The sequence below is a fragment of the Notolepis coatsorum genome (genome assembly GCF_963971535.1).
Source record: "Notolepis coatsorum genome assembly, chromosome: 14".
Taxonomy (NCBI): Eukaryota; Metazoa; Chordata; class Actinopteri; order Aulopiformes; family Paralepididae; genus Notolepis; species Notolepis coatsorum.
Genome location: NC_140178.1, coordinates 69,230,885 through 69,258,303, shown reverse-complemented (window position 1 = coordinate 69,258,303; position 27,419 = coordinate 69,230,885). Strand labels below are relative to the sequence as shown.

The 27,419-nt window shown below is 45.3% G+C and overlaps 1 protein-coding gene across 1 annotated transcript in view; it reads left to right on the top strand.

The window, feature by feature from the left end:
* Positions 1-27,419, top strand: part of prkcab (protein kinase C, alpha, b) — a gene marked incomplete at its 3' end in the record, with an annotated part of 626,135 nt that overhangs the window by 457,290 nt on the left and 141,426 nt on the right. Inside the window, exons 6-7 of the mRNA XM_084328655.1 lie at positions 11,503-11,659; positions 14,720-14,854. Of these exons, the coding sequence (XP_084184781.1) occupies positions 11,503-11,659; positions 14,720-14,854 (292 nt within the window). The remainder of the gene's footprint in view (positions 1-11,502; positions 11,660-14,719; positions 14,855-27,419) is intronic.

Below are 27,419 nucleotides of genomic sequence, written 5' to 3'. Positions count from 1 at the left end.
TTCAATGTAAATTGTCTGTAAAATTGAGAAATGCAAATAAAAATATATTGCAAAAAAAAGAAACAATGAAAATGCGCTCTCAGGTTGCCTATGTACAAACAATTATATGTATAAACAATTATTTTCTTACCTCGCCTCATAATAACAGGAACAGGCTGAGATCCAGACGACACCGAACGCCACTACCCAGTATATTGCTAGCCAATGTACAATCAATTGACAATAAACTGGATGACATCCGAGCAAGGATTCAATACCAAAGAGACGTTAGAGACTGTAACGTTCTCTGCTTCACCGAGACGTGGTTGACACCGGACGTCCCAGACCACGCCATACAACCGGCCGACCACTTCTTCATCCACCGCAAGGACAGATCAGCATTGTCCGGCAAACAACGTGGAGGAGGTATTGCCTTCATGTTTAACAACAATTGGAGCGATCCAGCTAACGTGAAGGAATTATCGAACCACTGCTGCCCAGACATGGAATATATAACCATCAAGTGTCGTCCTTTCTTCCTCCCGAGGGAGTTAACGGCGATCATCCTTGTAGGAGTGTATATTCCACCGCAAGCCAGCAATAATGTCGCGCTCTCCAGACTCCACGACGAGGTAAATAAAATCCAAGCGGCGAACGTTAACGCCGCCATTATAGTGGTGGGTGATTTCAATAGCGCCAATCTGAGAAAGGTATTACCTGACTTCTATCAGCATGTGACTTGTAACACCAGAGGCGGTAACATCCTAGATCACTGTTACACGCAATTCAAGGGTGGATACAAGGCTCATTCTGCTAGTGGCTTTGGTAAGTCAGATCACGCGTCCATTTTCCTTTCACCAAAGTACAAACAGAGAATCAAAAGCACTCCCGTAGTCTCGCGAGAGGTGCAGAAATGGGATTTGACGTCAGAGGAGACGCTCCAGGCTGCGTTTGACTGCACAGACTGGAGCGTGTTCCGCGACACAGATAACATTCATGTCTACACGGAGACAGTGCTGGACTATGTTCGTACTTTGGTGGAAGAAACAATCCCCACTACCACAATGAGAGTTTACCCAAATCAAAAACCCTGGGTAGACAAATCCGTCCGTGAAGCTCTGAGAGCGCGCACCAAAGCATACAACGACGGCCTAGTGGCAGGCAACATGAATGACCACAAGGTGGCGCGATACAACGTAAGGAGGACAGTGACAGAGGCCAAACGGCGCTACAAGGATAACATTTAACTCCAGTTTGAACAGGCTGACTCTAGAGCTATGTGGCAGGGGCTCAAAACGATGACAGACTACAAAGGCGCCTCCCTCAAACTGAACAGTGACATCTCCTTAGCAAATGACCTCAATACCTTCTATGCGAGGTTTGATGCTGGTAATAACAACACCAGCCCACAAGCCACGGCAATGGGGGGGGGGGGGTCTGCTGCTGATGGAGACTCAGTGTTCAGGGTAACAGAGCATGAGGTGAGGCGGACCTTTAAAAAAGTGAATATCAGGAAGGCAGCAGGACCGGACGGCATCCCCGGCCGCGTCCTAAAAGTCTGTGCCGACCAACTGGCCCCGGTTTTCACTGACATATTTAACCTGTCCTTAGAACAGGCTGTCATCCCCACCTGCCTGAAGAAGTCCACTATTATCCCTGTACCCAAAAAATCCAAGCCTGCTTGCCTCAACGACTACCGCCCTGTAGCTCTCACCTCCATAGCCATGAAGTGCTTTGAGAAGCTAGTAAAGGGCTACATCTGCTCCTCCCTCCCCATCAACATGGACCCCCTGCAATTTGCATACCGCCCCAACAGGTCCACGGAGGACGCCATAGCCCATGTGCTGCACACAGCAGCATCACACCTGGACAAGAGGCAGGGGAACTATGTGAGAATGCTATTCATCGACTACAGCTCGGCATTCAATACCATAGTCCCCTCCATACTCATAGCCAAGCTCAGGGACCTGGGCTTGAACTATGACCTCTGCCAGTGGGTCTTGGACTTCCTGATGGGCAGACCCCAGGTGGTGAGAGCAGGCAACTGCACCTCCTCATCCATCACCCTCAACATAGGGGCCCCCCAGGGCTGTGTTCTGAGTCCCCTCCTCTACTCCCTGTACACACACGACTGTGTGGCTCAGCGGAGTAGCAATACAATCATCAAATTTGCTGACGACACAGTGGTGGTGGGCCTGATCTCTGCCAACGACGAGAGGGCCTACCTGGAAGAGGTCAAGGTCCTGGCGGGATGGTGCCAGGAAAACAGCCTCTCCCTGAACGTCAGCAAACCAAAGGAGATGATTGTGGACTTCAGGAGGTCGGGGGTCAAGGACTACAGCCCCCTCAGCATCGACGGGGCACCGGTTGAGAGAGTCAACAGCTTTAAGTACCTCGGAGCCTACATATCCGAGGACTTGACATGGACCACACACATTGACAGTGTTGTGAAGAAGGCACGACAACGCCTCTACTTCCTCAGGCGCCTAAGGAAGTTCCAAGTCAGTCAGAAGATCCTTAAGAACTTCTACTCATGTACAATAGAGAGCATCTTGACTGGCAACATCACCTCCTGGTTTGGGAATAGCACTGCACAAGACCGAAGCAGACTACAAAGAGTGACACGTTCAGCCGAACGCACAATTGGAGGGGGGCTCCCCACCCTCCAGAACATTTACAACAAGCGTTGCAAGGGCAAGGCTAAGAGAATCATTAAAGACTCCAGTCACCCGAACAACTGCCTCTTTGAACTGCTGCGGTCAGGCAAGCGATACCGGAGTCTCAAGGCGAGCACAGAAAGACTCAGAAGAAGCTTCTATCCCCAGGCCATCAGGCTGCTAAACGAACAATGAACACTACACAACAACAACCATCAAACGCACATAGCACACACATCCACACGCACACACTCACTTTAAACAAACACACTGTAGCACCCACTCCACACACTTTATAGCACACACCCACTTTAAACAAACACACTGTAGCACCCACTCCCCACACTTTATATGTATTGATGAAGGATTGCACTACAACTCGTACACCTTACTGTAAATTGTACCTAAATTGTACCTCATCCCATTTCTGCTTTGCACTATATAGTACTGTACATTAGTACACTGCATAGTATTGTATATTATATGGTAACTCAGTTACGTCTATTCTGCATCGAACATTGTACATATGTCTATACTGAACACTGTGACCTCATTTTCTACTTCTAAATGACATGCTATACTATGTTATTTGATACTATCTTGTCTAGCACAGTCTCTGGAGCGTAACAGTAAGAAGCATTTTGTATGAAAGTATTCTGTACTTCTGTATGACAACTATTAAAGAAACTTGAACTCATAATCCTCCTCTGAAACGGCATAAAAAACTCCAAACGCACTCCAAAAGACCGACAACTAGCGTGATCACTAGCGTGATAAAAAACTGCGAAGATTTTAATACAAATAGAGTACATTTAGCATCGAATTAAAATTATCCTGTTTCAATTATTTCTTGGGCTATCAACACCAAATCAAAACTAGCTACTATGTAGTTTCAGGCCTGCTCTTTTGATGAGTGTTCAGGAAATTCTCCGCCAGACCTCGTCAAACTAAACGACATCACGCCGGTGTGCTGGTCGAAAATTGCAAGACTAAAAATAACCATGACCAGTAATTATTTGGAATACGTGTTTTACCGTTTTTACCGGTATCCTCCACAAAAGGTTATTGAAATTATTATTATTATTATTATTATTATATTAACACTTTAATCGCCAAAAACGCTGGGCAGCGTCTTTCCCCGCCATGCTCATTCTGCCGAAGACGCTGGGCAGCGTCTTTGATATCAATATTTCAAAAATCTGTGATCGAAATCATATTTCTCCCCCGGAGACATATGTACTGTTGAGCCCCTCTCAACTCTCCAACGGTTCAAGAGCGCCATCTGGTGGCCGATCGGCGGATCGCCCAAACAGGAAGTGATGCGGATGAAGTGGTGCTCACCCATATTTCGTCCGGGCAGCGTGTTGCTTAATGACAGCGGAAGAGTGCAAGGGCGCATCCGCATTCTTCGCCGCGCATGCGCATGAGGTCCTCGCTTAGTTCAGACGCCCCATTCAACACGGTGAATCCCAAACTCGAAACTCCGTTAAGCTCCAGAGATAGAGGCTGAAAACCGCCAGTTCTTGCCCGACGGATGGGAGCCGAATCGGGATCCGAGTTTTCTGATGAATAGCCCCAAAACATGGAGGTCGCGATTCGCGAACGGCGCCGGCTTCGCTGACCAGAGCTCTCTCAGATTCAAAATTGCAGCCTGGAACATACATGTTTCGGAACCAATGTGTAACTAGACAGTTACAATATAACATTTATATTAATTAACCCAGTTAATGCCTTAAGAGAAAGAGTCTGGTGGTCAATTACTACGGAAATGTTGTGTCTTACTAATAATAACTAATTCCGCTGTCAATATAAGTCTCTGTGATACTTTCTGAATATGATTTGGGAATGGGCAGGGTTATATTAGAAGAAAGACAGTGTAAACAATATAATTAACTCTGAATATAATAATGACGAAAAATAAACAGGGTAGTGCACCTTGTTGTGTTGTGTATCCTGTTTATTTTTCGTCATTATTATATTCAGAGTTAATTATATTGTTTACTAGGATATTAGCCTCCGAATTCTATTGCCCCCTTCCCTCTGGACAGTGTCCCGGCGATACTCCCTGTGTATTCTGTTATTATAACAAACCGACCCTCTGATTGATTCAGTTCTCAATAATAGTCGGGCCAGACTTGCTGAACAACTATATGTGACGTCCCCCTCTCCTCCGCTCCATGTGTGATGGTGAAGCTCCTGTCAGTGGCAGATCCTGCATTCTACCTTTTGGGGATCATCAGAAACGGTGTTCTGCGAAATTCTACTACCTGCTGGCACGCATGGCGCACGCATGCGCATGACCCACAATCGTTCACACTACAATATCATGCCACCTTGCTGACGAACGTCTTGTTGAGTCTTGTTGTTGATATATCTTAAACAATATCTTAAACATATGTTTTTCATTGCACCTTTTGAACTGTATATGCATGTAAATATTTGCATGTAATTGGCTTTGCAGCCGAATGTATTTGTAGATGATCCTGTTGGAATTCGGAGTGAACTATAGGTGACGTCACCCAGCTGTCCAAACATTCGCGCTACGGCAGCAGTTCTCAGCAGAGTAGTAGAATTTCGCAGAACACCGGCTCGGACAGGTGACAGGCAGCGCGACTCGAGTGAGCTGCTCAGCAGCCACGGCTGGAGATGCATCCTGCTGCAGGACCACAGCACCGACACTCTCAGGACCGTGACACTTTGCGGACCCACACTCTCCAGACCCTCGCTCCCGTTGGCTGATTTGGGTCACGTGACCGTCCCACTCCAATTCAGCCATTGGGTGGGACGGTCACGTGACACAAATCAGCCAATGGGAGCGAGGGTCTGGAGAGTGTGGGTCCGCAAAGTGTCGCGGTCCTGAATGTGTCGGTGCTGTGGTCCTGCAGATGGATACTATTGCTCGGCTGCGCAATGCATTGGTTTGTGACGTCGCCCGATTTTTTTAATTTAAATATAAGAGGGTATTGGAACGAGGCATTAAATTAACAACATTTAAAACATTTTTTATATAATAATCTTTGAAAGATAAAAAATAATTTTTTTTTTTTTTTTTTTTTTTTTTAATTGCAGGACATTGTTTTGTTGTTGCGGGACGCGGGACAAACGGCCCAATATCAGGACTGTCCCGCGAGTCGCGGGACAGGTGGTCACCCTACCCACACTAGATGAATGATATAACGTTGGCCACGGAATTATAAACGACCCCCCGCCCATCCGGTCAACATCAGATCATACTTAGTAACTCCTAGAAGCACGTCCAGTTGAAATTTTTTATCTCGCACAGATTCCTATCAAACTGTATTTCATCATCAATATAATGCATTTGGGGCTATAAATCAAGTTCTGGAGAAAGCTGCAGAAAACGATAAAAACATACTTATACTTTAGACCGTATTTTAGTATGAATATGTGAATGAAAAAGTATAACGTTGCTACACCCTGAACAATAGATATAGGACGTTGAATGGGCCATAGTAATGTCAATTTAGCAATACAATTTAAAAAGTTATAGCCCTGCAAAGAAGGGGAACTTCTCCATGTTAAATAGGGCTGGCGAGGGATGGTAAATTATGAATTTAACCATGTTTTTCACATTAGAATTTCTCCGTTCACCTTCGAATCTCGTGTTTTTATGTAAATTCGAAATTACATTTGAAAATCGAAAATAATGTGACAGCCCTAGTGTGTGTGTGTGTGTGTGTGTGTGTGTGTGTGTGTGTGTGTGTGTGTGTGTGTGTGTGTGTGTGTGTGTGTGTGTGTGTGTGTGTGTTTGCATGCGTGACTGTAATGTTTGCCGGAGCCTCATTAGGAAGTCAACAGCCGTGTTGTTGAACTGGGCTTTGATGTGGTGATGCCAGCATCGTCATAGCGATGACTGATGCCTCTAACGCTGCCAAGTTGGTAGAAGGAAGCTTTCACATCAGAACATGAGATGCTCCCGTTTGCATTTGTTAGTGGTAAGGGTGTGTGTCGGGACTCGGCAGAGAGTGAGATAATGAGAGAGAGAGAGAGAGAGAGAGAGAGAGAGAGAGAGAGAGAGAGAGAGAGAGAGAGAGAGAGAGAGAGAGAGAGAGAGAGAGAGAGAGAGAGAGAGAGAGAGAGAGAGAGAGAGAGAGAGAGAGAGAGAGAGAGAGAGAGAGAGAGAGAGAGAGAAGAGAATGGTATAAAGAAAGAGAGAGCTGAACACCCCTGGTTATTGACGGAGCTGTCAAATTGAACATGTTGAATGAGACATGAACTTTTGACTTGGCCCCTGTCCAATACTGAGGACTGAAAAGGAGACATGAGGTGCCCTCTTTTGGCCACAAGTGGAACAACATAAGGAAGATTCCAAAAATGTTCAATATTCCAGAAGGTTTCAATATCAGTGCGTCCATACAGTATACTAATTACATTTACTCTTGTTACTGTAATCGAGTAGTTTTTTTGTGTAATTGTAATCAAGTTGTTTTAAAAAATCTGTCATTTCGTTTGAAGTATTGCACATAATTACATTTTAAATAGCCATTACAAAGTAAAACATATTGTATTCTCTGAACATTGCAGCGGCCAATTACAGTAGCAATGGGGAGGAGAACAATAAATGTGTGAAGAGATGCTAACTCAGTGTAAAGAGGTGAAGATGGATGAGCCAGAAGGCAAAGCAGCAGAGCTAGATCCAACTGTAATTCCCATCAACTGACATGAAGCTGAATGTGGATTCTAGGAAACGAGGCGATTCCCTGACTACATCAAGGGAGCGCTTTAGCTTCAAGGTACTCAAATGTATGAGCTATGGAATGGAATAGAATAGAAATACTTTATTCATCCCGAGGGAAATTTGGCATTACAAATCGCTCACAGTAAACCGTAAACATTTAGGGAGACAAAACAAGTCATGAATGAAGAATAAAATAAGCCTAAGAATAAAAATACCCAGCTCCCAGGATATACATTTCTTATGTTATGTTTATACATTCTAATATAAAGTATACAGTCAAATATACAGACATCTACAGTAAGTGTACAGTAATATTGAACAGTGTTGTTTTATGGTTATGTTAGTCTGGTTGTCTGACTAGCTCACTGAACTATAACAATGGGCTTGCTTGCTAGTTTTATCAGTAATGTTATTGAATAAAGATGCAATACTTTTTTTTTACCCCTCCGATCAAATAACATGAATTTCAGAGTCAAATTAAATAGTGGAATGTAACATGGTCTATGTTAGGATGCTCAACACAGGCTATAAAGGTATGCAAAACCAACAGTGCTTCGTGGAGCAGTAAACAATAATATCAGTTCAAGCACCCTGTGCACTCCACAGCACGGCACATATGCCCATCACGCACCTCCTTTTCATGTGGCCGCTATTGTATGCCTATGGGCTAATCAAAATCATCCACTCCACAAATGTTTTCTGTACATTTGAACAAATGAAAGAAATTATGTATGTGGTACAGAAGGTACCATTAATGCTTCCCTATGGTCATGCAAAGGTGTATTTAATTAAAGTAACTGAATTTTAACTTATATTATCTTTGCATTGCATGGGAAAGAAAATATATTTTTTTTAGCGTTTATTGCTTTTCATGGTCAGACATGACCGACAGATGAGGAGAGGATGAACGGGAGAAGAGGGGGAAGACATGCGACAAATGGGAGTCACCGGGAGTGGGAAGCAAACCCGGGACGGCTGCTTCGTGACGCAGCGCGATACAACCTTTTTTCACCAGCACACATTTATCAAACCCTTAGCCTAATTATTGGATTCAGGTGTGATAAAATGTTGCATCATGGTAAATGGTGCATTTTTTATATAACGCTTGTATCCAAAGTGCTTTACAATTTGTTCCTCACATTTTACCCATTCACACACCAACGGCAGAGGCAACCATGCAAGGTGCCAACCTGCTCATCAGGAGCAGTTAGGGGTTAAGTGTCTTCCTCAAGGTCACTTTGACACGCTGCCCGGGAGGAGCGGGAATCAAACCGGGAACCTCCGGATTACCAGACGACTGCTCTACCTCCTGAGCCAATGTCACCCCACTTGCCCGAGTGTACGCATCCCTGAGAAATCTTACGTTTTGGAGTAGGAAACTCTCTCCACATTCTTTTATTAAGGAACTCAGAAGTGCCCTTGTACTAGAGTTCAATGAGTCTCTGAAACCTTCATTTAACAAGCCCATTGCATGCTTAGCCTACTTTCCTCACTGCTGTGTGATTAGATTTAAATATGCAAAGTGGCTGGAACACAGAGAGAGAGAGTGGGAGATAGACAGATAGACCCCTACATTACATTTGAGTTGTGTTTGGGTTTCTTTTCTGTTTTCTTTTTCTCTACAGAAGCTTTAGATGCTAGTATTACTGACGTCACGTGTAGCTTTATCTTCTACCTTGTCTCTCCTGCCTTTGGTCCGGCCATGCCGTTCTACAGAAACACAGCAGCAATTTATTACAGGTTCTGACACTGGAATGAAAACAGCTCTCACATTAGTCAGATGTGTGGGAGTAAGATTAGTGAATGGTGTTCAGAGAGGACAAATCTGACTCCAGACCAGCTGTTATAGGCCTCGACCCTCTCTCTCTCTCTCTCTCTCTCTCTCTCTCTCTCTCTCTCTCTCTCTCTCTCTCTATCTCTCTCTCTCTCTCTCTCTCTCTTTCTCTCTCTCTCTCTCGCTCTCTCCCTCAGTCTCTCTCTCCCTCAGTCTCTCCCTCTCTTATCCATAACCTGCAAGGCTCAGTGATGGAGTGGTTACCTTGGTGACAACAGTATTTAAGGTTGCCATGCTACCCAGAAGCATTGTGAAATCTTGCTATGCCACTTCACTTATTATTATAATTTTGTATTTCCATGTGAACTACACTGTATCTGTTGGGCCTATTTCTGAGTCACTCAGTGTTATACAAACACATAATTTAGAATGTCTCTAGCTTGTGTCCAATGTTTTGTCCAAAAAACATTACTCTGTACTGAAAGGATTTTCAAAACAATTCTTACGTCATATAGCACCTTTGAATGGTAGCTGACATTTTGATTTGATATTATCAGGCTAAGTGGTGAGTGATGGCGTTTGTCACCATGGTGAAAGTAGCATACTCTCTCTATCTCTCTCTCCCTCTCCCTCTCTCCTACTCACTCCTTGTTGCCATGTAACACAGCTCTTTTTGTGTGCAGCGCTTGTCAGTTGTCACACAGTAGATAGCTGTCACGCCACTAAACCATTATTTTCTCGCTAATCATCTAACCGTGCTCACTTTTCATAATAACAGAGAGTGATTATTAGTTAATGTTGTTATCAACTCCGTCTTGTTTACCTTCTACAGTGAAAATAGGAATTTATTTTTCACAGCTCATATTCATGCAGGCAGAACATCAACAAAGTACCTTGATGAAGGGATTGGATCTAGTTTCCTTATAGGATATGAAACAGTTAACTTGTGTTTTCTATTTTCCGTGCTATATTGTCTATTTGTCCTTGTTTTCACACACACACACACACACACACACACACACACACACACACACACACACACACACACACACACACACACACACACACACACACACACACACACACACACACACTGGAACTCTCACTGCTCTTTATACATGGGTCATCTCACACCGTGCCCACAGAGTATTAGTCAGAATGCTTCACAGCAGAGCATGTGAGCGGCACGGGCCGCACGGCGCGTGAGCGGAGCGGTGGATTTTGACGTGAGCGTGGAGTGGGTTTTAAAATGGGTCCGAGCGACTCCGGAGCGAGAGCTCTCCTCCGCTCCGAGCCGCTCCCAGCCGCTCAGTGCACACGATCACACAGAAACTGATGTAATATACATGTAGTACAATTCCAAAGCAACAGGTGGCGATGTACAAACATGAAGGCCATTTTCAACCAATGAGAAGGGTGAACCGTCACTATACATCCTGCTAAGTCCAAAGTAGAATCCGCCATCTTTAAATCACCTGTCGGGACCTCGGGCGAACGCAACATTTATTTTCAGTGAGAAACAAACAAAGTCCAATAAAAAAAAAAAGGATACATTCACTGTGTTCTGCCTCATTTATTGATGAAACGAAACCAACATCAACACAATGTACCACCAAGAGCGGAGAGTTTATGTCTCTCAAAAAGCGAGAGACTAAACCTAACGCTGTTGTTGTTGTTAGCTTACATGCTAACGTGAATGGGATCGACCATAGCATTGCGGCTAGCTACCATAGCTTAGTATAGTTGAATGGATAAACGTTATTTAACATTGCAGAATGGGTACAATACAATACGGCTCAATACAAACAATTGTTAAGGGGCCCAGGGGGTGCATAGACTGTTGTAGTTTGGTCAAATCAAGCTAATTTACATCATGCTCCAAAAAGAAATTCTGCTGAGCGAGCTGTGGAGCGGGTAGCGCTTGATTCGTAAATGAAGGTGAGCGGTGAGCGACTTGGGGGGGCGGGCCAACATGAGCGAATGAGAGCGGAACCAGACGTCTAGAGCGAAGAGCGGATTTCTCGAGCGCTCCGCTCCGCTCACATGCTCTCCTTCACAGTCAGTTGGCCCCTGCTGAAGAATTTGGTGCACAAAAAAAAAAACTCTTAAAAGACAACATTCTATATTTTACCAAAGGTAGTTGTTCTCTGTTACTCCGAGGGGAACGACTTTATTGTGATGCAATGGAGAATGTGTCATTTCATTGTCATTTCTGAATCTGTCTCATTCAACGACTGTGGCTATTTTCCACCTCTCTCTGCCTCTTTCTCTACCTCTCTCTGTCTCTCTATCTCTATCTTTCTCTCTCTCCCTCTCTCCCTCTCTCTCTCTCTCTCTCTCTCTCTCTCTCTCTCTCTCTCTCTCTCTCTCTCGCTCTCTCTCTCTTCCTCCAGTGGGTGAGGCCAGAAACCTGATTCCTATGGATCCCAACGGCTTATCAGACCCCTATGTTAAACTCAAGCTAATCCCTGACCCTAAGAATGAGACAAAGCAGAAGACCAGAACCATACGCTCCTCGCTCAACCCCTGCTGGAACGAGTCCTTCACCTTGTGAGTCTAGGAGAGAGAGAGAGAGAGAGAGAGAGAGAGAGAGAGAGAGAGAGAGAGAGAGAGAGAGAGAGAGAGAGAGAGAGCATCAATTTAGACAATACAATGATGCATCATGATGCATGATATAAAACGTATTGAACCTGCAGTATTGTTTTAATATGGAGTACTCAACAAAGTGGGGCCTGTATCCATACAAGTCAACTTTGTCATACAAGAAATTTAACAGCCCACAAAAGACAAGTGTTACAACTTTGAGCCGATACAGTATTTCCCTCTGCGTGCCACTGCTAAAAATGCCAAACATTTTGAGCACTTGGCAAAGGTACTTCTGGGACACTTCACCTGAGACCCTTCACCTGAGACCCTTCACCTGAGACCCTTCACCTGAGACACTTCACCTGAGACCCTTCCCCTGAGACCCTTCACCTGAGACCCTTCACCTGAGACCCTTCACCTGAGACACTTCACCTGAGACACTTCACCTGAGACACTTCACCTTCACCTGGGACCCTTCACCTGAGACACTTCACCTGAGACCCTTCACCTGGGACCCTTCACCTGAGACCCTTCACCTGAGACCCTTCACCTTCACCTGAGACACTTCACCTGAGACACTTCACCTGAGACACTTCACCCGAGACACTTCACCTGAGACACTTCACCTGAGACCCTTCACCTGAGACCCTTCACCTGAGACCCTTCACCTGAGACACTTCACCTGGGACCCTTCACCTGAGACACTTCACCTTCACCTGAGACACTTCACCTGAGACACTTCACCTGAGACACTTCACCCGAGACACTTCACCTGAGACACTTCACCTGAGACACTTCACCTGAGACCCTTCACCTGAGACACTTCACCTGAGACACTTCACCTGAGACACTTCACCCGAGACACTTCACCTGAGACACTTCACCTGAGACACTTCACCTTCACCTGAGACCCTTCACCTGAGACACTTCACCTGAGACCCTTCACCTGAAACACTTCACCTTCACCTGGGACCCTTCACCTGAGACACTTCACCTGAGACACTTCACCTGAGACACTTCACCTGAGACCCTTCACCTAGGACCCTTCACCTGAGACCCTTCACCTGAGACACTTCACCTGAGACCCTTCACCTGAGACACTTCACCTGAGACCCTTCACCTGAGACACTTCACCTGAGACCCTTCACTTGAGACACTTCACCTGAGACACTTCACCTGAGACCCTTCACCTGAGACACTTCACCTGAGACACTTCACCTGAGACCCTTCACCTGAGACACTTCACCTTCACCTGAGACCCTTCACCTTCACCTGAGACACTTCACCTGAGACACTTCACCTGAGACACTTCACCTTCACCTGAGATCACCTGAGACACTTCACCTGAGACACTTCACCTGAGACACTTCACCTGAGACCCTTCACCTGAGACACTTCACCTGAGACCCTTCACCTGAGACACTTCACCTGAGACCCTTCACCTTCACCTGAGACACTTCACCTGAGACACTTCACCTGAGACACTTCACCTGAGACCCTTCACCTGAGACCCTTCACCTGAGACACTTCACCTGAGACCCTTCACCTGAGACACTTCACCTGAGACCCTTCACCTGAGACCCTTCACCTTCACCTGAGACACTTCACCTGAGACACTTCACCTGAGACCCTTCACCTGAGACACTTCACCTGAGACACTTCAACTGAGACACTTCACCTGAGACCCTTCACCTGAGACACTTCACCTGAGACCCTTCACCTGAGACCCTTCACCTGAGACACTTCACCTGAGACACTTCACCTGAGACACTTCACCCGAGACACTTCACCTGAGACCCTTCACCTGAGACACTTCACCTGAGACCCTTCACCTGAGACACTTCACCCGAGACACTTCACCTGAGACACTTCACCTGAGACCCTTCACCTGAGACCCTTCACCTGAGACACTTCACCTGAGACCCTTCACCTGAGACACTTCACCTGAGACACTTCACCTGAGACCCTTCACCTTCACCTGAGACACTTCACCTGAGACACTTCACCTGAGACACTTCACCTGAGACACTTCACCTGAGACCCTTCACCTGAGACACTTCACCTGAGACACTTCACCTGAGACCCTTCACCTGAGACACTTCACCTGAGACACTTCACCTGAGACACTTCACCTGAGACCCTTCACCTGAGACACTTCACCTTCACCTGAGACACTTCACCTGAGACACTTCACCTTCACCTGAGACACTTTACCTGGGACACTTCACCTTCACCTGAGACACTTCACCTGAGACACTTCACCTGAGACACTTCACCTGAGACACTTCACCTGAGACCCTTCACCTGAGACACTTCACCTGAGACCCTTCACCTGAGACACTTCACCTGAGACACTTCACCTGAGACACTTCACCTGAGACCCTTCACCTGAGACACTTCACCTGAGACACTTCACCTGAGACACTTCACCTGAGACCCTTCACCTGAGACACTTCACCTGAGACACTTCACCTGAGACACTTCACCTGAGACACTTCACCTGAGACCCTTCACCTGAGACACTTCACCTTCACCTGAGACACTTCACCTGGGACACTTCACCTTCACCTGAGACCCTTCACCCGAGACACTTCACTTGAGACCCTTCACCTGAGACACTTCACCTTCACCTGAGACCCTTCACCTGACTGTGTGTGGTGTGTGTGTGTGTGTGTGTATGTGTGTGTATGTACATCTGTATGTGTGTGTGTGTATGTATGTGTGTGTGTGTGTGTGTGTGTGTGTGTGTGTGTGTGTGTGTGTGTGTGTGTGTGTGTTCGTGGGTGTGTGTGTGTGTGTATAGCCTATAGACAATATATATTTCACCTTCTCTCCTCCGCTCTAACCTCTGAAGAAATGCATATGTGTGGAGGACTGTGTGTACTGTATGTGTAACTTGGAGGGATATGCAGACTGTGGAAACACTAATGTTATTAGCCTTGAATGTGTAAATTGACGATAAAGTTCTTAAAGATTCTTCTTCTTCCTTCTCGTCTTCTCTTTCTTCTATTTGTGTATCTACAGTAAGCTGAAGGCATCAGACAAAGATCGGCGTCTGTCCATCGAGGTTTGGGACTGGGACAGGACCACTAGGAACGACTTCATGGGCTCCATGTCCTTCGGGGTGTCTGAGCTCATCAAGGCTCATGTCTGTGGATGGTCAGTCTTGCAGCACCATGCTCATTCATTCATTCATTCATTCATTCATTCATTCATTCATTCATTCATTCATTCATTCATTCATTCACCTTTCTCAGGGCTGCATTCAACTCACTTTCAATTAATTCGACTCAGGAAGGGAATTGTCATAAAAAAATAGATAGAATAGAATAGAATAGAAATACTTTATTCATCCTGAGGGAAATTTGGCACTACAAATTGCTCACAGTAAACAATAAACATTTAGATAGACAAAAACAAAGTCACGAATAATAATACAAATAAGCCTAACAATAAAATACGGTCCGGGATATACATTTCCTATGTTATGTATTATACATTCTAATATAAAATACAGTATCCAATCCAATCCAATCCACTTTATTTATAAAGCACATTTAAAAACAACAAAGTTGACCAAAGTGCTGTACAAGTCCCACAACATAAGATAAAAACATAAAAACATAAAAGAAACATAAAAGCACACAATAAAAAAAACACATATAATATGTCACATAAAAAAGGCATGTCTCTCAAAAAAACTGTTTAAAAACCAAAAGCCAGTGTTTTGAGGCGTGACTTAAACACCTGAAAAGTGGGGGCCTGCCTAACATGCAGTGGCAGCTCATTCCAGAGCTTTGGGGCTGCCACAGCGAAAGCACGTTCCCCCCTAAGCTTCAGCCTGGACCTGGGAACAGCCGGGAGGAGCTGGTCAGAGGACCTGAGGGACCTTGGAGTAACATAAGGTTCCAGCAGATCCGAGAGGTAGCCCGGTGCCAAGCCGTTCAAATTTTTTTTTTATCCACTTTTTCTCCCATTTTCTATTTTTCTCCCATCACAATTTTGTATCGTCCAATTCAACCCTCCCCTGTCTCGAACGCTGTTTCATGCCTCCCACAAGCTGGCTGTAATGTGGACGTGTAAGCCATACATAGCACGAGTCCCCTCCGGTACTCGAGGTAGCAGTCGTCGCATCTTTTCACCTGCACAGCGCGATCTTTCAGCGTCATGGGGTCTGCGCTTTGGAGGGACGCCGCCCCCGTCGCTTCCTGATTCTACTGCGCAGGCGCACCAACCGACCTGTAGGAGTCGCTGTCCACAACGTCCGATCCCCACCCATCAGTTTCCCACCCCCTAATACTGCCAAATGTATTAGTACGAACGACCAGCCAAACTGAAAGCAATGTGGAGAGCTGGGCTCGAACCCAGCGTCTCCAGGATTGGAGGTGAGCGCCTTGCCCACTGCACCACCTAGCCGCCTTAGCCGTTCAAACATTTAAAAGCAAACAGTAAAACCTTAAAATCAATCCTAAAACGCACAGGAAGCCAGTGTCGAGCCAGCACAGGGGAAATGTGCTCCCGCTTACGTGTTCCCGTTAGCAGACGGGCAGCGGCGTTCTGAACTAGCTGCAAACGAGACACCCAAGGTCTCCTTACAGATCATAAAAACACAGTGAGTCAGTTAAAAGTCGAGGTTAAAAACAAAACAAACAACAGGAAGTATAAAACAGTGAAGTTAAAATAACTAAACAAATAAACAGCAGGGGGTAAAAAACAGTGACACAGGTTATAGTGAATATGCAAGTTTAAACAGGTGGGTTTTCAGTTGTGATTTAAATTATGATAGGGAGTCAGACTGTCAGACATGTGGGGGCAGGGAGTTCCAGAGTCTGGGAGCCGAGCAGCTGAAAGCTTGGGCACCCATGGTGCTGAGGCGTGAGCTGGGAATGGATAGGAGTTCAGTAGAGGGGGTGTATTCCTGGAGGAGGTCAGTGATGTAGATGGGGGCTAGATTGTGGAGGGCTTTGAAGGTGAGTAGGAGATCTTTGAAGTAGATCCGGTAGTGCACAGGGAGCCAGTGTAATTGAATGGGGACGGGGTGATGTGGTCGGATGAGTTGGTGCGGGTGATGATCCTGGCAGCAGAGTTTTGGATAATTTGGAGTCTGTTGAGGAGTTTGGTGGGAAGGCCGGTGAGGAGAGCGTTGCAGTAATCGATCCGGAATGTGACGAATGAGTGGACCAGGGTTTCAGTGTTTGATTGGGACGGAGATAGGCGGAGTCTGGAGATATTACGGAGGTGAACGAAAGACCGGGTGATGTTTTTGATGTGTGGTGCAAAGGAGAGGGACCCGTCCAGAATGACACCAAGGCTTTTAACTTGGGGGGAGAAGGGTACAGGGAAGCCGTCGATGGTGATGTTCAGAACTGGAGTGTTTGTGATTTGGTGTGGGTGGATTTGGAGCCGATGAGCAGGGCCTCAGTTTTGCTGCCATTTAACTTCAAGATGTTTCTGCTCATCCAGCTCCTGATGTCCTCAGGGCAGGTGGTGAGGGATGTGGGAGGAAGGGCAGTGGTGGGCTTGGAGGAAATGTAGACCTGTGTGTCGTCTGCATAGCAGTGGAAATGGACCCCATGGTAATGGAGGATTGTGCCCAGGGGAAGGAGATAGATGGTGAATAGGAGGGAACCCAATACTGACCCCTGGGGGACACCCAGTGAAACAGCTGAACACCCTGACTTGTGAGTCCTGAGTTGTACAAACTGTTGTCTGTGAGTGAGGTAAGATGTGAACCAGGAGAGTGCGACACCAGTGATCCCAATGCCAGCCAGGCGGTCCAGGAGTAGTGGATGTGATATGGTGTCAAATGCCACGCTGAGGTCAAGAAGGATGAGGATGGTAAGAAGCCCAGAGTCAGCTGCACGGAGGAGGTCGTTGGTTATTTTGACAAGGGCTGTTTCGGTACTGTGTTGTGGGCGGAAACCGGATTGAAAGGATTCGTGGAGGTTGTATGTGTCGAGGTGGGATTGAAGCTGTGCGGCAACCACCCTCTCAAGGGTTTTTGATATGAAGGGAAGGTTGGAGATGGGCCTATAGTGGTTTAAGTCCGCTTATTTAGCCTACCAAAACTGATTAATGCCAATGTCAACAAAATTGTATTGACTGTCATGTGTTATTCCTTATACAGAGCACATTCAGAAGCCTAAATATGTTTAGCCACAAAAGGTGTTATTGTCCATTGTAAAATCATTGTACTGTAAGTTTGTGTTTCAGGCTAGCTAGCTATTGACCAATCAAATTAGTGAATGAATGGGAATCGAAAAAGAGAGTGAGACGTAACATTACACTAGCCTGCATGAGAGGAATTTATGAGAGGAATCGAACAAAAGGGAAGTACTGCAGGCTAATTATTATTATTTTAATGAAAAGAAATATCCTACTTAGGGAAGTAGCCTACTGTAGGCCTACAACTAAATGTTTAATTAGGCCTAATTATTTCACAGTGGCACAGGATCATTTTCCAAGCTTTTGTTCATTTTCAAATAAAACTAATTGTGTCTTTGTGTCTTGTTATGTTAATCTTGTCTTGTTAGTAGTAGAGGAAATTGCATGTTTGTAGCCGCTACCCAAGTGGGGCCTGATTGAAAAAGTTTGGGAACCAATGCATTAACTCATTGGGTGCCATACCCGAGATAAGTCGGGTTATCTCGCCATGCGTTGAGTGCCAAAACCTGAGATTTCTCGGGTTTTGATCCTTTGATATTTTTCCTTTGATCCCCGTTCTATATGGTCAGCCGGAGCCCTCTAGGTGTCCCTGGCTCATCTGCCTACGTTGGAATTGCAATGACGATTGAATCTCACCAGGTGGCAGTATCGCCTACCTTTTGAACTGGAACTGGAAGTATAGACATATACACGGGTAATCGCGATGGCAATGCGATCACTGGGAATTATTCTTTTTGGAATACCTTCTGGCTAAGGTAAGGTATATTCTATGTCTATTTTACCAAACCTGAAACATGTTTTTGTAACGATCACAGTGTCGTGTTAACATAACATAACTTTTAACGTTAACGTAAAACATGCTCGACAAACATGATCGCAGTTTCTAGTTGAAACAACCCCCCACCCCTTGATGATTTTGTGAAGGCACATATGTACATGGTATATACCTTTGATTTGGGAGTATTTGGGGTTTCAGGCTTATTGCATATAACGCGTCATATCTCGCGATCTATGGAAAAAGACTGGATTATTTTGGAAAGGGGTGATGTGTAGCGTGTAACAAACTACAGTGTGTAGAAATGAACTGATTAGTCAGTAATGGACTATGAACAATGCCTGTCAAATGAGCCATACTATTGTTTCCATAGTTATAATACAGAACACACGATGGGTCTGCAAACATCGCTAAAATGGTCAATAACGCTGGCGCCAGCCAGTACAGATGGGGAACGTCGGTGGCACTCAAAGAGTTAAGGGATAATTGAGAATGGATGCTATATTGTGAGCCAATAACTATCAGTTGCTCTTTACATTTTCAATTGACTGAATGGAACATTGGCTATGCTCTATATAGTTTCCCACGCTCACAGCAGTGTTCAGAAGAACCCGAGGCTATTATGATTCATCGAGGTGGTGTTTGAAGGCTGCAAATCCATAAAGCTGGACGGAATAGTAGACATCTGCCTATTCAGTATTCAACAACATGTCTACATACTCTGCAAATAGGAAATAGGTCCAAGAAAAACATTCCCAAATGTGATTTAATTTTTTTTTACCAATAACAGGTGTTCTGTTGTAAAGGTTTCTATACAGAACCGAGAACGAAATGACACGTTATCCATTGCATCACAATAAAGTTGTTTCCCTCGGAGTAACAGAGAACAACTACCTTTGGTAAAGTATAGAATGTTGTCTTTTAAGAGTGGGCCAACAGCATATGTTTGAAATTGACTTGGCCCCCAAACCAGTTACATACAGTACAATACATAAAAGGAAGTCTATTCCTGCATAACACAGTCATAAAGATTGTACAGTGGACAAAGGCAGTGCCATTCATTTAAGACAAAATGCATCCGCTGGCACCAAACACCCTGGCTGCTTCAAGCTTCTCTCTCTCTCTCTCTCTCTCTCTCTCTATCTCTCTCTCTCTCTCTCTCTCTCCTAGAGATGTTGGAGTCTACCATTATGTTAGCATACCTGCCGTCTCCTAGACTAAACCCAGCGTGATTCACTGTTCCTGGAAGTGAGGCCAGTGGCTCCTGGAAAGAACTGAGCATGAGTCTTGGAAACTATTGCTACTCTAAGATGATGATGATGATGATGATATGTGTGTGTGTGTGTGTGTGTGTGTGTGTGTGTGTGTGTGTGTGTGTGTGTGTGTGTGTGTGTGTGTGTGTGTGTGTGTGTGTGTGTGTGTGTGTGTGTGTGTGTGTGTGTGTGTGTGTGTGTGTGTGTGTGTGTGTGTGTGTGTGTGTGTGTGTGTGTGTGTGTGTGTGTGTGTGTGTGTGTGTGTGTGTGTGTGTGTGTGTGTGTGTGTGTGTGTGTGTGTGTGTGTGTGTGTGTGTGTGTGTGTGTGTGTGTGTGTGTGTGTGTGTGTGTGTGTGTGTGTGTGTGTGTGTGTGTGTGTGTGTGTGTGTGTGTGTGTGTGTGTGTGTGTGTGTGTGTGTGTGTGTGTGTGTGTGTGTGTGTGTGTGTGTGTGTGTGTGTGTGTGTGTGTGTGTGTGTGTGTGTGTGTGTGTGTGTGTGTGTGTGTGTGTGTGTGTGTGTGTGTGTGTGTGTGTGTGTGTGTGTGTGTGTGTGTGTGTGTGTGTGTGCGTGCGTGCGTGCGTGCGTGCGTGCGTGCGTGCGTGTGCGTGTGCGTGTGTGTGCGCGTGGTTGCTTTGTACTGGGGTATTGCGATTTTACAAGAGTGGCTTAATGCTCTCTAGGTTCCTGAGGGCAAGGTGAGTGTGTTTATTTCCATGTTGTGCGTGTGCACGCCTCCATTCCATGTGTGGCTGTGTGTTTGTGTCTATGTGTTTATACACCTGGTCTTTAGGAGAGTGGCCAACAGGATGTGTAGAGCAGAGAGGAAGCTGAGCCAAGCTGACAGGAAACAGAGCTGTTAACAGACACACTCTGGTTGGCAAACAGCACATCCACAAATACAGTGTGATAAACGTTACACATCAACACCTACGGGTGAGAAAAGGGCTGAATGCACAGCGACATAAGTCGGGTTAACTCGCCATGCTCTGGGCGCCAAACCCGAGAAATCCCGGGTTTTAATCGATATTTCTTTTATTCGCTATATCTATTCATTTTGGTCCAGGAGGCGGGGTTGCTGGTGGTGATGCAGCACAAGGCTGCCTCCATGGCCTAGTTGGCACGCTCTGCCTGCCCATTCGTCTGGGGGTGGTACCCGGAGGTGAGACTGACTGTGGCCCCAATCCCCTTGCAGAAGGCCTGCCACACCTTGGACTGGGGGCCCCGGTCGGAGACGATGTTATGTGGGATACCATGGAGATGTACCACGTGGGTCGTGAGAAGCTCTGCAGTCTCAGCAGCCGAAGGGAGCTTGGGAAGGGCGACGAAGTGGACGGTCTTGGAGAATCGGTCTACGATGGTCAGGATGGTGTTTTTACCCTGGGACATGGGGAGGCCCGTCACAAAGTCCAAGGCAATGTGGGACCAAGGTCGACCGGGAATGGGGAGGGGGCACAGGAGACCTGCCGGTGGGCGATGGGAAGCCTTGCTCCGGGAGCAGATGGTGCAGATGCCCACAAACTCCCTGACATCCCCCTTGAGAGTGGACCACCAAAACCGCCGGCTGATGAACTCGGCCGTTCGGTGCACTCCGGGGTGGAAGGCAAAATGGCTAAAGTTCCCCCACTCCAGCACTTTTACCTCGGTCCGGTGCCTGGGTCGGGCTGGGCGCGCTGAGCTCGTCGAACCTCCGACTCGATGGCCCATGTGACGACCCCCACCACTCGGGTTGGGGAAAGGATCGTGTCCAGGGTCCCAGGGACCTCCGAGGTCTCCCCAGGGAACAGCCGGGAGAGGGCATCTGCCCTGACATTCTTTGACCCCGGGCGGTAGGTGAGGGTGTAATCGAAACGGCTGAAGAATAGCGCCCAGCACGCCTGCCTTGAGTTCAGCCTTCGCTGTTCTCATGTAGGTCAGATTCTTGTGGTCCGTCTGACCATACAAGGAATGGCAGCTTCGCTCCCTCCAACCAGTGTCTCCACTCCCTGAGCACGGCGTGAATGGCGAGACGCTCCTTGATGCCTACGTCGTAGTTCTTCTCAGCAGGGTCAAATCGCCGGGAGAAATAGGTGCAGGGGTGGATGCTCTGGTCCTCCTCCGACCGCTGGGAGAGGACGGCACCAACCCCCGTGTCAGATGCATCCACCTCCACGATAAATTGTCTCGCAGGATCGGGATGGGCCAGCACCAGAGCTGTGGTGAACAGACCCTTCAAGGCAGAGAAGGCCGCCTCCACTTCCGGGGTCCAGGTGAAATGGCAAGTCGTGGAGGTGCATGCGGTGAGGAGGGCCGCCACTTGGCTAAACCCCTTAATGAAGCGTCGGATGAAACCGGCGAAACCAAGGAAACGTCGGAGCTGCGTACGGTCGTGGGTCGGGGCCACTCTACCACCACCCTGATCTTGTCTGGGTCAGCGCGCATTCGGCCCTCCTCCACGATGAACCCCAGGTATGTCACAGAGGTGGTGAGGGGAGTAAGAATGAGTGTGAAATGAATGGGTAGCGACGCAGGGAATTCCGGGGTGGAGGTACGGTTCCTTGATGGGGAGAGAGGAGAAGACAACGAGCGTTAGTCCAAGAACGAGACACGGGAAAAAGCAAACAACGGAGAACAGGAATAATCAAAACACGAGAGAAACATATGCTAAAACTTGAAGAGACATTTAGTTAATATATATATATATATATATATATTTTATATATATATATAATTATTTTCTTTTTTTTAAGCAGCCCAACAGGTTTATTGTAAAATGCGGCTTGCATCTGGCCTACGCGGTGGGTCTGTTCAGGACACAGAGCCTGAAAATGTTTCTTTTTACCTGGGAATCGATACTGGTACCCAACGGTACCTTTTTTTCTGTACTTTACTCTCTTTCTCTGAAGTCTAAACTTCACAACACACAATCTAAAACCCCTTACCTCCCTCTCCCAAACCGTTCCTACAACAATTTTTTTTATGTTGCATGATCATGTATATTTATTTTGTATTGTAATTTTTTTAATGTTTAAATATCAACATTATCTGGCAATCCTCAGTAAATACTATCAAACTCCTCTGATGTCAGACCAGATATGAGACACGTGCACACTACATTACATTACAGTCACACATGCAAACACACACACACACACACACACACACACACACACACACACACACACACACACACACACACACACACACACACACACAAAGGAGAATTGATTAAATGATTTTAGAATACTTCAGCTAATGAAATTAAATGTGTATTATCATCAACTATCCAGTTTGTTGTTATAGTGCAACGTTTAGCTACTTAAACATTAATTGAACCAGTAGAGAGAGAGAGACGGTCCCCCCCCCCCCGAGCCCCGCTCCCTCCCACCCTTTCCTTACTCAGCTCAGCTGTTTTCTCTGTCTTGAGCAGGGTTAGCTAGGAACATCTTTCTCAAGCTTCGCACCTTGGGCATGGAATGGGCTACAGGACCATATCCACTTAGACACCCTGGTCTCTCTTGGCAAATTTAAATCTCTATTACATAACTTCAGTGTTTCCCACAGGATTTTGTGAGACTGTGGTGGGTGAACCTTTTACATTTTAAAGTTAAATGTATCAATCTGGTGCACTTTGAGAGCAAAATAAAGAGGCTAGAGATCTATGATGAACTTTGTGCTCAAAACACAAAATCGACTAGACGCAGTGCTTCCCAATCCTCTCCTCGAAGCACCCCAGCCGTTCAATGTATTTGTTCAATTCCACCACCAGCACACCTGATTCAACTTAACTAGCCATTTATTAGTTGAATCAGGTGTGCTGGTGGTGGAATTTAACAAATACATGGAATGGCTGGGGTGTCTCGAGGAGAGGTTTGGGAACCACTGGACTAGAGCATACATTTGAGCCATCAAAGAAATGAAGCCAGTTACCTGTGTTGAACTGGTTTATTTTTTAGAAAACTAAAAAATATACTGGATTACTATTACGACTACTACCAATACTACTGATACATCCCTATTGGCAAACTTTATATTTACATTTAAAAAAAAAAAAAAAAAAAAAAAAAAAAAAAAATGTTGGTTAATTATAAAACTGGCGGGACTAATTAGACTGGGGCGGGCCGCCACAGTCTAGGTAATTAATGGGAAACACTGAACTTCCTACAAGAAGAATGTCGCTGCATTTTGTAGTCGGGTCCCAACTGCAAAACTGCTAAATTACTGTATTACCCTGTATTATACTGTCATACACTTTTACCATCATGTAGACTATTCTGCTTTGTGTTTTAGTATTTTCATGTGATGTATTGTATATTGTATACATGCACTTTTATTATGTTCTTGTGTGATGTGTTGCAAATGTTATTGCTGTCATCTTGGCCAGGTCTCCCTTGCAAAGGAGATGTTGTATCTCAATGGGACTTCCTGGTTAATTTTTTTTTTGTAAATCTTATTTTTTTTTCTTTTTTTTTTTTTTTGGCTTTGCGATTTGCTAATTGCATCATTTTAAATCGTGATTTCGATTTAAAATCAATTAATCATTCAGCCCTAGTTTAGAGGTGAATTATTTACAACAAGGTTGTGTAAGTTAAGCAGTGTTGTGTTTAGAGGTGAAGTAATTACAACAAGGTTGTGTAAGTTAAGTCATTGACTGCCACGCTGTTTTTCCATCTTTACTCCCTGGCGCCAGCGTTATTGACCATTTTTACGATGTTTGCGGACCCATCATATATTCTATATTATAGCTATGGAGACAATAGTATGGCTCATTTGACAGGCACTATTTATACTACGACTATGCTTGCACCTCATGGTACCAAAGTACCTCAAAGGTGCTAAAAACAAGATTACAAACATCACAAAACAAACTGGTCAGACTACTACTTGACCTTACTCCTAGAACCCACCTCACCCCTGCCCACTTTGACTACCTAGGATGGCTTAGAATAGAAGACAGAGTACAGCAACTTGCAATGGGCCTGGTCTACAAGATATACTACACGACTAAGATACCCATGTACATGTCAAAATACTTCCCAAAGGTCAGTGAATACCACGACCACAACACCAGAGGGAACTCCACAAATCATGTTAAACCCAGATTCGGCTCAAACAAGGGACTAAACACGTTTTGCAATTATGCCACATCAATGTGGAACGTCCTACCCAAAGCTGTAAAGGAATGTGAATCACTACCCACTTTCAAAACTACTCTCAAAGAACACCTACGGGAGACTGCAATTCAAAACTGGCCCCTGTAAATGTCCTAACCCAACCCCCTCCAATGTACAGTAAATGACCTAACCCAAGAATACACGAGACCCTCCTCTTGGAACCAAGTATGTTTTTGTCGATATTCCAATGTACAGTTTTGCTTGTACAGTTGTACTGTTTCCCCCCCCCCCCGCCTACCAACCCCCCCCCCCACCCACCCACCCAACCACCTCCAATGTACAGTTCCCCCCCGCCCCACCTACCCAACCTCCTCCAATGTACAGTTTCTACGTCAAATGTATATACTCTCTTTTTTAGACTCTTTTTGTGTCACAAACAGTACTGTATTTGCAAATCTGGTATGTCATAAATGTATAGATGTAGCAGTACTGTCTGTATGTCATGTATGTCATATATGTTATGATGAATTGAAAATGGCGGACCCTGATGTAAACAAGATGAAAGTCTTTCTCTGGTCTGCAACCCCTTAACAATTGTGTGTATTGAGCTTTATACAACGGCATGCAAATTTCTCGATTCTGATTGGCCATTTACACGTCTTTATTGGCAACAATCCACGGTCCTGGGCTCAGGACCCGCCCACAACCGAATCACATATCACTCCCCGGCTCACTCCGGGAGAAAACAAGATCGCGGACAACAAATGGTTATGTTGAAAGCACCATAACGACTAAATATGAAGCGATTCTGTCAAGGGGAATGTGTTAGTCCTTTAAACAATGTTGGATGATGTAATTGATGGGTCTTGAGTCAATCTAGAACAAAAGAAAAATCGCGGATTGATTGATTGATTAATTGATTGATTTAAATTTCTTCCTTCCTACTTTCTACTGACTGCAGCGTTCTCTCTCACACTGTCCGACGCTGGCGTACCCACAAACACACACACACACATACACACACACACACACACACACACACACATACACACACACACGCACGCACACACACACACTGTGACACACACACACACACGCACACACACACACACACACTCCTGTCTGCAACAGCGGGGGAGTCAGACTGAGAGAGAAGCAGCGCTGTTTTAAGTGAGCATGGTCTATTGAATTGATTGATTGGTTGATTGCTAATTTTATTACTGTACCCCTGGTTTCCAACTGGTTAAGTTTAGGCTAAAAGAAATAAATAAAAAAATAGGGCGAAGAAAATGTTTTTTTCCTATAGGGCAAAGAAAACGTTTTAATTTGTTTTACCTACTTTATATAGAAGCATCTAAGAATGAAGTTCTATGGAAAGTAGGTCTGCATTCCCTTAACAATTGTGTGTATTGAGCCGTACTGTATTGTACCCATTCTGCATCTGGTAATAAAATTTTCAATCAATCATTCCAATAATACACAGTTGGATGTGTTAGTTGGTTGGATGCACTTCAAGCTGCTTCCACATGAGGCAACTTCTCTCAATCATTCCAATAATACACAGTTGGATGTGTTAGTTTGGTTGGATGCACTTCAAGCTGCTTCCACATGGAGGCAACTTGTCTTTTTTGTAGTTGTGGGAACTACTTTTTCTGGCGGATGGTTTTTTCAATAAATCTTCGATTAATGTGTGTTTATTGTATAGAAATAAGGTTGGATGAATCTGGCAGTTGTATAAAAGCTTTACACCACTTGTAGTCGTGATTTGTGACCAATAAACCATGCCTAGGGGGGTCTAACAACCCTCGGCTGCGCCTCGGGCCTAACGACCACCCCTAGGCATGGTTTATTGGTCACAAACCACTCCTGCGCGTGATGTAATGCTTAAGTACTGTACTGTACCCATTCTGCAATCTGTTAATAAAGTTTTCAATCAATCAATCAATCAAGACATAACAGGTATAATGTACATAAAGTTTAAAATGCATGGTAAAAGACATGCTAAGGTCCTGCGATAGTGCAATACAGTGTTAAGCTACAGATGAGGCACTGGGTCTTATATACAGTACTACAATACTATACTATACAGTTATACTATATATCCTTGTTATGCTATCTTGCTATATCCATCTATTGCTATACAAGAACCACTCCTGTTTTTTTTTTTTTTATATATAAAGTAAAGTGACATTTTAATTTTGTAAAGTGACCGTTTGGTGTGAGCGTGTGTGTGTGTGTGTGTGTGTGTGTGTGTGTGTGTGTGTGTGTGTGTGTGTGTGTGTGTGTGTGTGTGTGTGTGTGTGTGTGTGTGTTCGTGCTAAAGTGACCGTTAGTGTGTGAGCGTATACAGTATGTGTGTTGTGTGTGTGCTCATGTGTGCTTGTGTGTGGAGAGTTCAGTGTTCAGGACTCTGATGGCCTGGGGGAAGAAGATGAGTCGAA